The sequence below is a fragment of the Ammospiza caudacuta genome, chromosome 11 (genome assembly GCF_027887145.1).
Source record: "Ammospiza caudacuta isolate bAmmCau1 chromosome 11, bAmmCau1.pri, whole genome shotgun sequence".
Classification (NCBI taxonomy): domain Eukaryota; kingdom Metazoa; phylum Chordata; class Aves; order Passeriformes; family Passerellidae; genus Ammospiza; species Ammospiza caudacuta.
In genome coordinates this window covers 22,082,864-22,101,567 of record NC_080603.1, presented here as the reverse complement: position 1 = coordinate 22,101,567, position 18,704 = coordinate 22,082,864, and the positions used below count along the sequence as shown (strand labels likewise).

General features: G+C 39.5%; 1 protein-coding gene across 1 annotated transcript in view; it reads left to right on the top strand.

Annotated features, from left to right (window-relative positions):
* NAALADL2 (N-acetylated alpha-linked acidic dipeptidase like 2) overlaps nucleotides 1–18,704 on the top strand; it is a 312,928-nt gene that overhangs the window by 280,069 nt on the left and 14,155 nt on the right. Inside the window, exons 12-13 of the mRNA XM_058812368.1 lie at nucleotides 9,403–9,496; nucleotides 16,980–17,178. Of these exons, the coding sequence (XP_058668351.1) occupies nucleotides 9,403–9,496; nucleotides 16,980–17,178 (293 nt within the window). The remainder of the gene's footprint in view (nucleotides 1–9,402; nucleotides 9,497–16,979; nucleotides 17,179–18,704) is intronic.

Sequence of the window (18,704 nt, the reverse complement as noted above, 5' to 3'; positions counted from 1 at the left end):
GGGTAGCCCCAGTGAATTCTCCCCTGAGGTGGAATGTGCCTTTAATGTTGATGGGTCTTTTCTGTGAGCTCTGTGCTGCAGCAGGATGTATTTTCAGCCTCCCTGGGATGCTCAGCTCTGTGGGTCACTGGTGTCTCTCCCTCAGGGCCAGGCTGTCGTGTTTAATGAACTGTCACTGCTCCAATCCTGACTGATTAGAGCGACCTGAGGGGAAAAATTCGTTGTACCTTTGCTTCAGGAGATGGCAAGAGAGAAAAGAGCAGTGTTTTCTCTGTATAACTATTAAATATCTCAGCTTTTCTGAGTTTGAGAGGATAGGGAGACTTTAATATGTAATGTCATTAATCTTTCCATAATGCTTTTTCTGTTGAGTATGCTGAATTGACTGTCCAAGTTTGACAAGTTCCTCAAGGAACTATTTCCTCAACCCACCGTGGATGATTTTCTTCAGTTGTTTCAACTCCTAAATTCTGTTTCTTTCTTTCTTTCATTGTCCCTGTTTTGCCCTAAATTCTGTCTAAGGACTGGCTGCTGCCTAGCATATATTCTTCTTTCAGTAAGGCCGCTTAGAAGACATAATTGCAAATAAAGTTTGGGCTAACCAGAGGCTCCTCTAATAGCATTTCCTCATCCTCATCTCACAATCTCCACAGTCAGGTCTGATTCATTTTGAAGATCATGCAATGAAAAATTTAAGAATGGTGGTATATTAATGCATCTTAGTCCTGATATTGTGATCATTAATGTTGAAAAAGTGTATAAATGAAATTGAGATAGATGAAAAAAAGTAGAAAAAATGTATTGTCACAATAATGGAAGAAAAATAATAATGAACATCAAGGAGAATGACTGTTCGGTGCTGAAGCAGATTATATGCATTATTTTAATTAAGAGTGCTTAATAGTACATATGGTTTCCCTTGAATAATAATTGCATGCTGATGAAGTATGATTAGAGACTTTTTTTTTGGAGTTCAATTAAATCAAATCCATTTCTGTAAAAGGAGAGTGATTAAAAAGATGATATCAAGGTCTAAACTGAAAGCTCTGGCTGAAGCTTCCTATTGCAGATTTCTTTATTATCACTCTCCTCTGATGACTATTATCTAGTTTTTAACAATGCCACGAGTTTCAGACTGTAGATTGAGCAGAAGAAGTGGCTTTAGAGATGAAATGGAAAATTGGGAAGTCCTTGGATGTCCTTGGGTGTGTGATCCTGGGGTTGTTTCCAGCCTGGGAAGACTCTTGGTTCATGCATGTGTCTTGAAGCATGTCAGGAGATTATCTCTGATTATCAGGGCTCTGAGACAACATACTGTTTTCTAGGCTGATCTCTTTCTGTGGAGTGCTTGTGAACCTGGGTGATTAAATGCAGACTTGCACTGCTGCTTCTTTTCTCTCTAAGTCATTTCTGTCTGCCTGGGAAGGCTCCAGCAGGGCCCAGCCAACTGTCTGGCAACTGTTAACAGAATTATCAATTATCTTCTGGAGTCCCATCATCCTGGGCTTTGATTATCCTGTGAGGGAGGAGGGCTGCTTGGGCTGACATCCTGATTGGTGCCCTAAACACACACACGAGGCAGGGGAAGGGAATGATGCTCATTATCTGGGAGCAAACACAGGGAAGGCTGTCCAGTAGAATGGGAGATCGTGGTGTTCATGCTCTTAATCACAGCCTGGTTTGTGTTTCATACCAGTCCACAGCAATCTGCACTGACGCCTCTTGTCTGTTATTCTGAGGGGACTTTTACTTTCTTTGCTTCAAACTTCCCTTTATAACAAGGAAAAAAATGCATTTTTTTGTGCTTAAGCATGTGCACTGATAGCTAACTGCATGTTTTACCCTGCAAATAGCTTTATTACACATGCAAATAAAGAAAATTTTGGTTTAAGGTAATTAACATCTGTCCAAGATGCAATTTCTGTACATGATTATTTTTACTGGAGATCTTTCACTCTGATCTATGGAGATAAATTTTGTTTTTGCAGAAGACCATTCTGCTGCATCCTTTTACATGCTCACAACCATGCACACTGGGGAAAAGTCTGACTAACTCTTTTCCCTAAGATTTTAATCTAGTGGCCCTTTAGAAGTCAATTCAACACTGTCTTTGCATGCAGATACCATGAGAATTTGACGTGCATGAATATTAAATAGATTAGAAAATCATCATTTTGAGATTATTGCTGCTTATATTTATGTGCTCCACAGTTGGCTCCATGGCTTGCTGTGTAAGCAGCAGCCCTGTGCAGACAGAGAGTGGCTCTGCCTCAGCTACAAATAAACTGGGTTGAGCTCAGGTTCATGTGCACAGTGCCAAGCCTAACTCAATAAAGGCATTATCTTGGGAAGGAGTTCAGCATCCCTCTTCTCTGCCCCTGCAGAAACAAGAGCCTGAGAACTGCCCAAAATGGGCCAGGCTCTGACTGTGTGAGGAGCAGCAGGATGGGGATAGAAGGTAGGACTGGAAAGAAACTCTGGATAATATCTAGAAGTTATAACCCGGAGCATGGGGAATCATTCCTCATTATAAATTAATGCAATTTAAAATATTTTTAATAGAATTGTATAAAATCCTGAGTTGGAAGGGATCTACAAGGATCATGAAAGTCCAACTCCTGGGACAATCCAATCAATCACACCATGATATTAAAAACTTCACATAAAAGCATTTAGATACAAAAAAATATATATTTCCATGTACTTATACATATAATTTGAAAAGCAGTAATTTCTACCAGTACACAAAAAGCAAAGCAGAGATAAGTAGGAGTTTCTTTTTTGTGCAAGAAACTGAAAGTAGTGGGATCAGTGATCACTCCCAGCTGTGAATGAAATCCATACAAAATGTAATTTAATTGTTCTAAGTGCTGTATATTTACTAAATTAGATTTTAAGCAAATTATTCACTTAAGAGGATACTTTTGACCTTAATTTATCAGTGCCTCAGAACCTCATCATGAATCATGCAGAAAACATAGTGTATGATCATGTAAATAGAGATCTGTGTTCCAGAGCCAGCCCAAGCTACCATAGTCCTGGATTATCTAAATATGTAATTTTGGGGATTCCTAGTGCTGTGTGCGACCCTAATACAGACAGTCAAGTGCTGCTTGCTGTGCACAGGATACCTGAAGAGATGGAAAGTCCATGTTTTATTTGCAATCACTTTTATTTCCTAATCAATAGTTTCTGTGCTAAGAGTAAATAAAACAATATTAAATTATTTGGGGGCAGGGAGTGTTGAAATGAAGTATTTAATATTTTGCAAGAACTCACAGTTTCCTTGTTCAGAAATTGGTATTTCTGATGAATTGCTGTGCTCTGGTTCACCCACTGTAGCACAGACTCTCCATAGTCCTTTCTCAGAGAGCCCTCTACTGTCCTAAAATACAGCATGTGCCATTCAGTGTGTGATACCCCAAAATACCATTTGATCTGAGGTGTGAATACATGCCCTTGTGCAAAGGTAGATTTCAATAAGGGAAAAAACCCCAAAACAAACAACAAACACATGATATTACTGAATATTTAAGAAATACGAATTTTTGAAGTTTGACAACTCTAACACAAAATGAATGTGTTTATGGGCAGATTTCTGTTTCTCTGCCTAACCATGGGAATGTGGTTTTCAGAGACATAGAGGCTCAAAGAACTGGTTGTTTTCTCATGTTCCTGCCTCTGATTTTTCTTGTGTGAATCAGTTAATTTTTTTGAAAGGTGATGAATATAAAAAAAACCCTGCTGTGTAGACTGATTCTGCAGGAATTTTTTCCACAGTAAATTGAGATCCCACTATTAAAAATGCTCATTAATTAATCATAAGTCTCACGACTGCTGCCATTCATCTGGTAACACTAGGTGCTGAAATTGTTATTGCCAGGGAATCAGAGATTTCATTTAAATAGACTCAATTTCTCATGTTTAATTAAGGAAGTTGAGTGGATAGGGGGAACCAGAAGCAGCATATTTATGAAATTTGCCTGTATTAATAAAAATATTTCTTCAGTTTTGCAGGGGGGAGAAGGTGAGGAAGGCTGATTGGTTTAACATTTGAGATTACTAATACTGTGGTTCTGAGAGGAGATCTTAATATATGCAGATATTCATTCCTTATTTACATGGGTGTGGAGGCTGAGGCTGTTGTTTATAATTGGTTTAATGTCAGAAGATCTCAGCAGGTCACTCTGCTCCTCAGTGTGTGTGGGAAGAGAGACCCTTGATGCACAAAAGAACACCTGAGATTAAACAACAGCCAGTCACCACAGTTAAACCTTTCCACTCATCTTAAGGAAGAAACAAGAGGAAAAACTTGTTATTTTCAACACAGTGTCACTGATTCCTCTAACAGCACAGAATGCTGCCATGTTCCTTCCCCATCCATGACCCCCCAGCGGTGATGTATGAAGGGAGAGGTGCCAGGTGTGAGGGCAAATGTGACTTTAAAAAAATACTGCTGATATCAGAGGAAGGTGAGGCTCAGAGCTGCTCAGTCCCAAGGATTGTTTGGGTCTGTAGCAGGCAGGCTTAGAGATGGGTAATGTTGAGTTTGTAGCTGAGAATCTGCACAGATTTACCACACTGCCATGTCACATTGCCTCTCCTCTCACATGGTTTGTCATGGTTTGGGTGGATAAGCTGCCACATGTGTGCTGGTTTCCTCTGGAAGTGCACAGATGTCAGTAAAGTGTTGTTAACATGCATAGAATAAAATTTAAAAAGTGTGTTGCAGAGGCATATGGCTTGAAATGCAGAGGAGTTGGTGCTGCACAACTCAGGTTTCAAGTATCTGAGCCTAATTCTTTCCAGCAGGTAAAACTGGAGTACAACACTGCTGAAGACATTGTTTACAGAAGGATAAACATGGCAGTTTACCTGATTTTTTAAGTTATGTTGTTTGTAACCTGGCATATGAAGAGATCTGAGATGTCTGTTTAGATTTTAACACTCCTAATGTAGCTAAAAATGTCCTAAAGGCTCAGCACTTCCACCCACTGAGGTTGGCGTGGCACAGTTCCAAATTCCACTGAGCAAAAAACCAAAAAAAAAACCCCCAAGATCGGTGTGTAAACTTCTGTGTCAAAGAAACTCCTGCACGCTGCATGCTGCTGTTTGTTCTAGCAGATTGATCTCTCTCACGCATAATATTTTCATATCTTCATATCCACTAAATATCCTTTAATTTTTTTCATCTTGCAAGTTTCTGCTGCTGTGGCAGAGTGGAGCATGGGTGGCTGTGCCTGCCTTGTCAGGAAAGCCAGCCAGCACCTGAGGCATGTCCCTGCAAGGCAGGCTCAGGAGCAGCATGCCCCCAAAGCAAAGCTGAATTGTGTAACAGAGACTCTGCGGAGCCCTTTCACATTTATCTACCCTGGGCTTAAAGTATTCATATTTTTTAAAAAAAATTAAATTTGTGTGCCAGCAGACATGCTTTATGCTGCTAGTAGGCAGCTTGGATGTTTGAGGAAGAAAGTTGTGTTTTTGAACACTGGGTTTAACTCCCTGAGAAAACAGCTGTGACATAGAAAAAACCCCAACCTGTGATGAATCCCCCCAAACTCCACTTTATTTCATTTCCGTATTTGCATTGTAAAACAGCTAAACTGGTAATGTATGTTTATAATTTATATAGAGGAACATATTGTGTGCATTTAATCCAGCTATTTTTTTTATATCACAGTCTTTTAGAAAGTGCTGTGGATCCATCTGATGTTCCTGAAAATTGGATTTTATAGTCAAATTAGGTTCATAGATAGGTAGAATTGCAAGAATGCATAGTTCCTGAAGGAATAGTTTGTAAAACTCTGGAAGAGGAAAAAACCTACAATGTCATTTGGAAATGTCACATGATAATGAATCATCTTCAACACCAACATTTTTTTAAGTTTGTGATTTTTCCTTTTATCTTTTGGGTCCTACACAGTGTCAGAGAAGTAAAAGCAGGGACAGCAATTATTTCCTTCCCACAAAGATGTTTATGCCTTTAGGTAAAAGACCTTGAAATAATGTTACTTTGCTATAAAGCTATTTTAAATATTCAGATTTATTTTGCAGTATGCATTCAATTACAGAATGGTTTGAGTTGGAAGGGATCTTAAAACTCATCTTTGAGCTTTGTCATGGGCAGGGACACCTTCCACTGTCCCAGGCTGCTCCAATCCCTGTCCAACCTGGCCTTGGACATTTCCAGGGATGGAGCATCCACAGCTTCTCTGGGCAACCTCTGCCTCCCCACCCACATAGAGAACAAATAAGTACAACTCTACAATTATTGTTACATTTTATATTAGTACTTATTTTTAAGTAATTGGAAGTTCATCAATAAATTTTCATTTACTGAAAAACACCTTTCTCACAGCTGAGTGCATTGTTAGTCATTATTTTTTCTTTTTAAAATAGAAAGAAAATCATTACGGGATGAGTTAGCATTTGAACTCTTAAGATCTTTTCTTAGACTTGATAATTGTATAAATGTTACAACAGTTATTGTGTATTGTAAGTGTATTATGTATAAATGCTGTTTGAGAAGTTGTCATTAGTGTTTTAACCACTTCAGTACGGGAATAGAATCAATCACTCTGCTTTAGCTTTTTACTGCATGAGAAAATTGTTGTCTTTACTCTTAGCTAAATTATTCTCGCATTTAATAATTCAGTAGTCAGTCTGATGGATTTTTCACCTGGGAAAAGGGGGCCAAAGCTTGTCTTTATTTTCCATGTATATTCAGTGTTGCGCTCGGGGGAATGGTATATCCAAAAATAAGACTATAAATAAGAAATCAGTAGCCTTTTCTGTCTTGCTGCTTTATGTGGGTTTGATATATGCTCCTGCAGCATTATTACTTACTCTGTTCAAATCAATGCTCTGAGCTTTCCTTTACATGATTGACTCCTTCCAGATTAGCCCACAAAGTACGTGATTTAATAAACACCACTGCTACCTGTTTGCTAACACACAGATGTCTGCAGTGCTACACAGAGACTGTAAAATTCCTAAAAGTGCTTCAGTCAGTCATAAGATTTGGATGGTATCACTTTACTTAAGTAGAAAAAAGAGAACAGATTTGGTCTGCTGTAGTGGAAAGCAAACTAAAGTTCCTTGGAAGAAACAGAAATAAGGCAAGAATTCATTAAAATGAAGGCAGATTCTGCAGGAGATAATGATATAAAGGAAAGTTGCTTACTAGGGTATTGTCCTCTTTAAATGCCACTTTCCTGCTTCACAAAAGAAGCATTTTCCCTTGCTTTTGTGTTCTTAAAAATTGTGGTAGCAGATTGTAAAGTATCAGCAACAACATTATAACTGCTGATGTCACTTCCTAAAATACCTATGGAGATGTATTTTTATTGTCATTTAGTGAAAGTTTTAGCAGAAATGAGCTGTCAAGGAAGAATTTAAATGTTCTGTAGTGCTGTTTTGGGGTTCAGTGGGTCCATGTAGAATACCTGTTTTTTATTAGGATGTTATTTCAGTGTCACAGTTGCTTATCTGTAGCAACTCACAGGGTGCTCGTGTTCTGGGCAGTGTATCTTGCAAGAGTTCCATGCAGGACATGGAAGGATTTTTTCTGTCATTTGGATATTTAGAACCAGATTTTTTATAGTTGCTTCTGGCTGGATTCTATTGACCTGGTTTAGGTGCAGATTTGTACAGGTTTTAGTTTGCCATAACAGTTTCATTTTTTGTCTTTTCATAATACCTCTCTGATATTTCTGAGACCAGTGTTTTTTAGTCCTTTCCAGACAATTTTTGTGTATAATTACTGATAGATAATGTAATGGCCTTTGAGCATTGATGACCTGAGAAATTGGGAAGTTTCTTCATAAGAAGTTACTGTGTAATACTTTTACACAGCTGTCCAGACATAGTATTTTTTATCTTCGAGTTCACTCTTAGTTCTTTGTTTTTCCTGATAATGGCCTGCCATAACATTATTCCTCCCTATATTTTCTCTCTATATATAAGGCAGGGGTTTTTTTTCCTTTGTGCCTTCTGTGATATTGTTTTCTGTGGAGGTAAATCTCCATATCTTCTCATCTATGCTCAGATATGGGCTGCAGTCTGATACACACCATATTCCCTCAGTCTCTGTACCCAAACCAGTCTGTGGGCAGGTCATTTCTTCTGTGCTTTCTGAGAAATGTTGTGAGGTTCTATTAATCTTTCTCCAGGAAACTTGTATTTCTGATATTACCCTGCTTTCATCCACTTCCCTGGGAGATGGTTTTCCTTTTCAATTGCTGTACTATTATTTTTAATATTACTGAGGCTTGTTGTCTCTTTCTGCTACTTTCTATTGTAAAATTAAAATGCTACTTTTGGCACAGAAACTATCATATTGCTTTTGAAGGATAGATATTATTCTTGCTCCCCCAACACCTTGGGAGGAATTGTACAATATGATTCTATTCAGTCCACATTTTTATCAACATGGTCACCATCACCTGCAGCCATCATTCCATTTTTAGAGAACAGCCTTACAGGTATTTTTTCCCTTTCTGCCATATCAATATATGAAGAAGATGAATGAAAGTTTCTTGCATGTTTTTGTCAGTGTGTTTTTATAACTCCCACAAACAGTGATGGACTTGGCAGCCTGGAGACTGAAATCCTCTGTTTAATCACAGCTAGGTGTAGTTCAGCAGAAAGATGTATTTCTACACACAGCCCCTGTAGCATGTCTAAGCCTCGAGCTGGGGAACTGACCTTCTGTAAACAGAAAAAAGCTCTCAGGCCTCTCAGCCCCTGCCTTATCTGGGAGCTGTTGAAAAAGAAGCATTCATGCCATTGAGTTTTTGTGACAGGTGCTGACATCTAGTCTGGAGTGGGCTGAGAGCTCTCTTTGGGGAATTTCTTTCCCTGAGTTCCTGAGAGAAAGCAGTGTTGTACCCAGCCTGGGAGTTGCACATCTGCGTGCATCGAGTTGTCACGTAACACTTCTAAAGGCAGTGGCTTCTTCAGGCCAGCTTGCATTTAGCCCTAGGCTTGATCCTCTCATCATTAATGTCTGTGATTCTTTATTTTGGTTGTGGAAACTCTCAAAATCCAATAGCTGGGACCAGAGAACTAAGTAAAACTTTAAACTTCATTCCCATGTTTAGAATATTGAGGTAATTTATTTGAAAACAAAGCAAAAATGTCCTCCAGAGAATCCTGCAACATTCTGAGCCCAGAGAAGACACACTGCACAGAATTGTGTTGGTCATAAATTGTATTCTCTGAACATTTTGTAGTGATGTACAGAAAGGCAATGGTCCTGGTCATATTCCTTTTCATAAATATGTGCTTATTTCCCTGAAAATCCAATGTAATGAAAAAAACATGCTATTCCACAAGAAGTGCTGACTATTAAATCTGCTGGAAATAATTTGACTGGGTTTTGGGTCTTTTTGTATTTTTCAGCTAACAGGACAAGTGACTTTGCAAATTGCCACTGCTCCAGTTTTGCCGTTTAACGCCCTCGACATCGCGTTAGAAGTTCAGAACAGTCTGAAAGGTAATTTTCATTAGAGGAATATTGTTCTCCATTATTACAGGGGGGAAAAAAGCATCATCTAATCCCTGATACATATTTTCAATACTTGAATAATAGCCAGTGATTTTACTAGTTAAATAGGGCCATTATAGAATGCTGAATAAAACACAGTTTTGGTGCTAAAGAAAGCCACAAAGTTTTTAGATTTCTTCTGATGTTACTTTGTCAATTAAGCAGTACAGTTTAGTATAGTGTCCTGAGACCTCTGAAAAAACATTTCTGTTTATAGGTTTATGAAACTCTTAAGTTGATCTGTTAAATAGAGAAGTCATTTCTATAAAATCACACCCAAACTTCACATATCCTTCAGCAGATTGTGAGATCATATCTCAAATGTAAAGACTTTTTGAAGTCTTCAGGTGCTGCCCCTGCATTTCATTCACTCCCTACACTGTAAAGCACCACTTTTCTGTAATACATACTCATAGAAGTATGATACCTTTGCTTTAATCTTTGCCATCCATCATTGTGAAGATGTAGGAGTCAGGAGGCAAGTATTGGTCTGGAACCAGTGAGCATCTAAAAAGACAAGTAATTTTAGCTCTGTTGTGCCACATAAACATTGGTTTAGTTCAGCCTAAACACAGCAGGGGATGGTCATCAAATGAAGTGTGGCTCAGCTGGTGTTCCTTCAACTGAACATGAGATATCTTCTATTGTTCTTCCTTTTTCTTTATTTTGAGTAACAGGAAATGTTGATTTAAACTGACTTTTTTTCCCCTCAACTTCAGTTAGATCATTTATCTCTACCACTTCAAGGGAGAGAAAATTATTTCCTAGGCTGCAGGGCCAGCAGGATAAATTTTCTCCCAGCTGTTCACTTTGGAGTTTTGTTTAATGATTTTCCTCATGTCTTTCATGTCTTGTCTGTCTCTGACTTGTATAAAAGAACAGTTTATGTTCATTTTGGAAAACATTAAGACAATGGTCCTTTTTCAGTTACTTAAATGAGAAGTTGTATGTTTTTTATGTGGCTCATGGGTTTATTCATTCTTCAAAAGATTTTGTGTTGAACAAACTTTCCAGTTCAAAGTTGGAATGTCTTAGTAAGCTGTTTCCTTCTCCAACTCAATGCAAACTGTAAATGTAGAAAAGATGAAGGTAAATCTGCTTGACATGTAAAATAATTGTTCATTAGGCTTAATTTTGTGCCTCTGGGATCTGGTTCAGCCAATTCCTTGAACACAGATTTTATTACCCATTGGACTTTCTCACATGCTTGAAGTTAAATTTTGTGTAAATATTTGAGTCATTGTTTTTGCAGTCTCCTGGATGTACTCACAAAAGGTTGTGTATACCTTGATACTTGTTAATACTGCATTTATTTACATTTCTGAAGGATTTAACTCTGTAATGTGGTGGGTGTCTGTGCAATTAGCTCTGCTAAATTCCATGGGATGTTACTCAGCACCTCACAGAGCATTTCTGCACATCCAGGATAGGGTGGATGGAAAGTTGTGTCATCCCCAACATGTTCATATGGCTCATGGCTGGTTCTTCAGGAAGATGGGAAAGAGGCTGCTAAGTGACACGTGTTCTCTCCCCTTGCACACACCAGAACTGTTGGAAACAAACTTTGGGTTTATATGAAAGAAAGGGTTAGGGCTGGAGAGATTTATTTTTCTGCCTCTGCTGATGGTCTGATGTTTAACAGGAGACCTTGTGGTCATAGATGATGGGAGATGGAGGTTTCAACACTGAAATTCAGGTCCCCAGGGCTGGTCAGGCCTGCCTATTCACATGTGTGATATTTTAAACAAATTCATAAATAAGGGACTGCTTAGAATATTTTCATTAGCTGCACCTTGCAGCTGTGTGGGGTTTGTGCCTTCCATACATTTAAAGTCAAGACCCATTTTAACTTGAATCAAATACATTAATATCTTGCTAGGCCTTGTATCCTATGAAAATCCAATTAATCTTTTGAGTTAGGGTGCAGACAAGGTGTCAAATCTGGTGTGTGAGTGATACAAACAGTGCTTTTAAGCATTCTTGTGGAAGTGCTTTGTATGTATATGCAAGAAAAATGTACAATCACTTGTATAGAGGTGTTTTGTATGTAAACAAGCATTTTTATCCAGAACATATTTGTGTTTTCTGCTGCAAGCCCTTAGCACTGTGCTCCTTGTAGCCTGTCTGTAAAATGTGGTGTGTGTTACAGCAAGTTTCAGGGGTTGATGGTGGAGATTCTCCAGCACCTCATTAGGATTAAAATCATTCCTGTACCTCTGCACCTGACTGTCCCAGCAATAGCAAGTTCAGCCACCCAGTTTCCACAATTCAAGTCAGCCAGGTTGGTGTTGTCCCTCACTTGGGTGCTGTTGAAGCTGATGTCATTTACTGATGTCATTTATTACTGCCACTCTCTTGGACTCGTGCAAAGCTTTCACAGTTGGTGTCTGTGCCCCAGCCCTGAGCTGTGCCCGTGCAGCACCAGGCAGGAGAGCTGAGATCCCCACCTGTGGCTGTCAGCACAGGCTGCTGGAGCAGATTGTCGCCATCTCTGATGGCCACTGGCTGAGAGGGAGAGCCTCGTGAAGACAAATTGAGGGTGGATGAGATTTTCTGCTTTTCCAGAAGTGCAAGAGCTGTGATTTAAAGCTCTTTGGCTGACTCAGTGTCAGCTGTGTGTGGCTCCTTATCAGTTAGGCCCTTTTTTCTCCCAGAATGGATGTTTTACAGATATTACTGCAGCTGAAGTACTTGGGGTGATAATACTAGGCAGCACTAGCAGAAGTTTAAAATAATCTGGTTTACAATAAGTCATTCCCAGGGAAGTCTGCTTGACTTTCCACAGCCCTGTCTCTACCCATACATTTCAAAACATCAGCCGAAACTCTCTGTTCTTAGAAAAAATCAATAGAGAAACCTATCTCTCTCATTTACTGATGGCTGCATGCTCATTGCCTACAGCTATCTGCTGCTCTTCAGCTTGGCATCATTTTACCTGCCTGACTGTATTTCCCTGATCATTTTGGGTGCTTTTCAGAATTACCCTCTCCTCCTGTCTGTAATGTTCAGAAAATTTCACTCTTTACTGTTCCTACCCTTTATTCTTGACTGCAGCAGAGGTGAAAAATGCAACAAATCTGTATCTAAGAGAGAAAAATCTCTTTTGTCATGAGACACTGGCATCTTGTCTTCAGTATCCATTCAAGGTTATTATATATTAGTACCTTTTTTCAGCCTTTAAAAGACAGTCATGGAAAAAGGCATTTTCCATGGATAAACATTTAGTCCTGAAGGGCAAGGATAAGCATCTATTCTGTGTTAGAAGGCCTTAAGTTTCAGCAGTTCTGTACAAAGTCATTGGTAACTTCATAGTATCATAGAATGGTTTGGGTTGCAAGGGACCTTTTTAAGGTCACCTAGTCCAGTGCAGTGAGCAGGGAGATCAGATCAAGATGCTCAGAGCCTCATCCAAGCTGGCACTGAAATGTTTCCAGGATGGGGCACCCACCACCTCCCTGGGCAACCCAGTGTTCCATCATCCTCATTGTAAAAAATCTCTTCCTTACACCTAGCCTAAATCTAATCTTTTGGTTTAAAACCCTTACCCCTTGTGCTATTTCAAAAGTTTCTTACAAATCCCCCTTTCAGTATTAACAGAGCACAATGAAGTCTCCCTGGAGCCTGCCCTTCTCCAGGCTCCTGTATTGACGTGCCCACAGTGAAATGTCACAACATTCCTCTTTAACATAACTTCTTTGCAAAAAGGCCTGGAGCAGCACCAGATGAGTTTACTTGGGCTGCAGCAGTCATGGCAGCAAAACTGAAGCTGATGGCAGCATATCCTTTGCACTGTGGATGTCTGTGGATTTGTGGTTCTGCCCCTTAGGGTGCTTCTTACACCCTTCAAAGCTTACAAAGCTTTCCCATTCAGATTTTCTACTGCCTGGTCTGCTTATCCTATCTTACAGAGCATGAAGAATTTTCCTAGTGAATACAGCAGCACATGATAGCTGATTCAGAATTTGCAAGCTAATCAAAACCTGAAGCAATTTCCCTTCTCTCTTACATGCAAGCACATGTTCACATATATGGCAAACAAGCATCATGCCTTAAAATGCTGATTTGTCTGTGCTCCCTTTCCTATAAGTACTCATAGGCAAGTATTTTCATAATAGAGGGCACAAACAGAATTTAAAACTGTTCAACCTCTAGCTGTGCTTTTCATAAGAGCAATCAGTTACAGAGGGAAAGGCTGTTGTATTCAGTGTCTGTAAAAATATCTGTTTGGTGTAACTTGTTTCTGAATAGGATCCAGTTGCATTTAGCAAATGCAATGAAATTCAACAGTGTAATTCCCTGATCAAGGGTGCACATGCTCTTGAGTCACTGTACTGTGTTTGCAATTTTATTTTTGTAGCAACTAAACAACTAGCTTGGATGATTCATCATGATTCACATTGGAGACAAAAGGGCAAAGAATACAAAATAAAATAATGTGGCATTGTTTTCTCTTTAACAAAGTAACAGTTGTGCTTGATTTTTCTCTGTAAAAGCATCACAAGGTGCTTAAGACATTATTAGTTAATGCAGGGTTTTCTTGAAGAATCATTTGCCCTTCCATTCCCATCTTCTCAGCCTGAGAAAAGCATAAATCAGTTTCCCTTGGTGGTGCAGTTCAGAGTGTGGTGATGCCTGTTCTGGCCTTGGCTGGCTGAGGTAACACTGCCCATCCTTGCAAGTTTTGTACTGAAGCACTGAAAAAGGGCCTGGGTGTGTTTTCTGACAACTGCTGGTTTAGAGTGTAAAACAAAGAGTTGGTTTAAGGGCTGTGGAGAACAGGTGAGAGCATTTACAGGATTTTTGTGTTTAAAGGGTGGTCTGGTTGGCTTCATTTCCAAGTACAGAAAGATGGATTTTCCCTTTATCTCAGTTTCCCTACTGAAAAGGCAAAGCTGACATTTGCAATTGTTTATATAAGATTCAGAATAATAACTTTATGTTACTTGGAATACAAAGTGCTTTGCTGAAACCAAAGGATTCTTTCTTACAGGGTGGATTTAAACATTTCCATATGGACACAAGTCCCAGGGTAAGGTGTGCACGGTGCCTGCATTATATACATGGGAATGGGAAGTTCTTCAGCTGCACAGAACGTTTGCCAAAGATTAGGAAATTAAGGATAATGATATTTTGCAAATACCTTAAATGTAGCAAGCTTATATGCTTGAAGAATATTTTTATGAGGCATCAACCTAACTTGATCAGAATTTCAATTACTTCAGACTCACAGAGTTACCAACCCTTTATATCAAGATGCCAACACATCCTGCTTAGGGAAAGGTGGATTTGTCAAGTGTCATTAGCAAAGGAACCTTGTCCCAAACCAGGGCAGACGTAAACCATCTTCTTTCACTCCTGTTCCCCCAGGGAGCTTCTGTTCATTGCTGAAATTCATCTTGATCTCTCAGGAAATCTGACAGTTTCTCTCACACCAGCATCTTGTCTCTCCGTGTATTCCGGATCATTTCATGTTTTGCTAGATTGGAATGTGCCAGTCAGCTGAATGACAGGAGTATATGGGATCTATGAACTCCTTTTCCTGTGCTGGAATGTATCCAATAGCAAGTCTCTTTTTCTGTATGAGAGAGAGAATATGTTATATTCAGGCATTTCCTTGGGTTTCTTAGTTACACATGTTTGCTTTTCCATCCCTATTATTTGCTTACCTTTCAGACTCCAACCATGAATAATTTGAGAAATGGGTTGGTGTTTGTCCTGATTTTAAGTAGAGTAGAGTTAATTTTCTCCCTAGTAGCTGAAATGTGTTGTGGATTCAGGATGAGATGAAGGTTGGTAACTCACTGATGTTTCTGTTGTTGTTCAGTAGTGCTTACCCTGAGGACTTTCCAGTTTCCCATATTTTCCCAGAGAGGAGTTAGAGGAAGCTGGGAGGGAGCATGGCCAGGACAGCTGACCTGAACTGGCCAAAGGGGCATTTCATACCAGAGAAATCAGGCTCAGTTTAAGCTCAGGTGGCCAAGGAGTCTGATTGCTGCTGGGGCCAGACTCAACATGGTCACCCCAATAAAATTGCTCATCACTTGTCTGTCTTGGGTTTTATGTCTCTCTTTAGGTTTTCTCCCTTTTTGATGCTATATTATTACTGTTGTTCTTATGATCATCATCATTATATATCAAACTGTTCTAATTTCAGCCCATTGGTTTTAACTTTTTAATTCTCTCTCCATTGCATCAGGGAAGCCAGTGGGTGTGAGTGAGCAGCTGCATGGTACTTGCCCGCTAAGGTTAAACCATATCAATGTTCCTCAATTACTATTTGTGATTTTTCTGTGTGTATCTTACACAAGGAAGTGGAAAATTCATTGAACTTGAGTCCTGAACCACTTTCTTGGCTTAATTATCTCAGTCACTAAGGCACAGAACTCCCTGAGGTTTGCACATTCAGGTAGAGATGAGACAGCTCCTAGAGCTGCATGGTTTATGTTGATTAAGGCATTATTTGAAAGATCTAAGCATAGTTGGATTTCTTGTCAATAGGTGAAGTGAATCTTGGCCTTAAAGATAATTTCTGCATCCTGGAAATGTTTGTGCTGACTGATACTGCTTTTGACTTTCAATCAGGTTCAGGCTCTGCTTTCTCTCTCCCTGTGCTTGTAAAGATGAAGGCAGTCCATGCACACACTGGGAAAGGAGCCACACTCTTCACCTGCACTGCAGGTGGGAGGAGGCTGCACATTCACGGTGCTCCAATTCACATTTCTCTTTCTGGACTATGAACAGGGAAATACTGAAATTGTGGCATGCTCCTAGGTGATGCAGGCTTTTATTCTTTTGCTGTTTGAGTGGGGTTGCTAACAAAGCAATAGTTAACACTCCAAGTTAAAAAGTTTTGAAAATATTGACTGGATTAGAATATGCATTAGGATATCAATTAAAGTTGGCTCATTGGCATATGACTTAAGTGATTAAGAGGAGAAATTTCACATAACCCTCTACAATTGATGTTAACCTCTAAGATTCTAAAATGTTGAATCAAATTCAATTAAACTCTGCATATTAAAATATTCTATATAGCAGTCATTATGGAATCCAAGCACAAGCTTGCAGGCTCAGGAGCAACAGCATCAAATGGCATTGAATAAATTCAGTCTCAGAAGGAAATGTTGTAGCTCTTGATTTATAACCATTGCTTCCTGCATGCCTGTTTTTCCAATGCTAGATTTTAAGCTGTACCCCAAAAAATCATTCCTCACAGCTTATTAGATCTTAAAGCACCAGAGCCCAAATTGATCTTTGAAAAGCAGATCAGAGGTTACACGGAATGATCTATGGCTTCCCTCGACCCCGTTCGTGCTGCTCACAGGGGAAGGAGAGGCTCAGGTTTTAATTGGACTATTAATTTTGACTTGGAAGCAAGAGTAATAAGTGGTGAGTGAATCACTGGTGGCTGTCTTGCTGTCCCTGCTGCCAGGTGATGAAGCAGGCGTCCCTCAGCTGCTGGCAGCGGCGTCGCGGCTCAGGGACACGGCGGAGCTGTTCCAGTCGGACGAGATGCGCCCGGCCAATGACCCCCAGGAGCGAGCCCCTGTCAGAGTCAGGATGCTCAATGATGTGCTGCAAGGCTTGGAGAAAAGCTTCCTGCTTCAGCAAGCTCCTCCAGGACTTTACAGGTACGCTACACTGTGTTCCACACGTTCTGCAGCTGGGCTAAAATGGTGTTCACCGCTGCTTGGTTCGCAGAGCTGTCTTTAAAGAGAAGACGTCAGTGAGTACCCAGAATTAAAGCTTTTTTTTTTCCTATCACGCCCTTTCTGCAGAAAACATTAATTCACTACAATGCAAGGGGTCATTAGAATGCAGCACTGTAGTACTTCTGTCATGGCATCGCTGCTAACAAGACGTATGGTGTGATGGCAGCCCAGGCAGCGTGGCAGAAACGTGTGTCACATGGAACAGGAAGCTTTCAGAAGCAGAAAATATTTTGAAGTCTAATACTGCTTGACAAGCTCCACCTATATTTTATTTAAAACTTTGTACAGTTCATTGAAGATTCAGAATTGTACAAGATACTGTGTAGCATTATTTAACATATTTAATTATATAGCAGCGTTCTTGGATGCATTTCAGCGAGTTAAAGGCAGTACATCCCAGTTAATGAGGAGGCCTGAGTCAGTTACTGCTCATAACATCTTGTCTCTGCTTGGAATTGCTCTCTGATATGTATTCAGCTGCACTACCCAGGTTGGTTTTAAGATGTCGTAGTCATCCCATCTTTTACTTTCTAAGAAGTCTGCAGGTCTCTGCCTCTCACCAGAACCATCTGAAGCAGCAAAACTGCACTTTGATTTCAGTTGATGGGAAAAATTACCCAGTGTCTCGTGCAAGTGAATGTGTAAAAGTGGACATCAAAGAGACAAGTGGTAGAGGTGAGAAAGGAAAGCAGAAAGCTCTAGTACAGGAGGGATTCTTCCAGTTATTAGCAATGGTATAAAACAAATGCAGTCATCTTTTAACAAAAGCAAAGGGGAAAAAAAAGCAAGGTAGTTATGGGGAGCTCAAAAGTGTCAGTGAATAAAAGCCCTACAGCTGTAATAAAGAAAATGGAATAATTATATTTGGGGAGAGGCTAATTTACTTCCTTCCTGCTGTGACTGGATTTGTAACTTAAAGAAATAAGCCAAAATGGGATTAGATAAAGTCTAATATTCCAGGTTTAGCAGCGCTGTCTGTCTTGTCTGAACTGGTATGGTGCTGCAAAGGAGCCAAAAACCTGTTTAATAATAATGTAATATTTATGTGTTGCATTGCAACAGCAACATTCAACATTGTTGAATTTGGCCCAGCTCTTTATTTGTAAAAATAAATTATATCAAAATTTAAGATTATAAGGAAAGGGTTTTTGACATCTTCTAATATTTCAGTTCTTGCAGCACTTGCATTATTAAGTTTGTTATTTACCAAAATGTAATTACTAGATATGCAAACATAAAGTAACAAATTTTTCACCTGCTTTCCACAGTACTTTAGTACAGATCAAAAGTACTTTTACACTGGCAAAGTAGACACTGTGGAAGTGAAAATGTTGTACTTGCTGCCCTCCAATTTAATTAAATTTGATTCACGATTTAACAGTACAGGATTTCAAAGACTAGGAGGAAACATTGGCTTTGACTTTACTCTGAATAAATTCACCTGA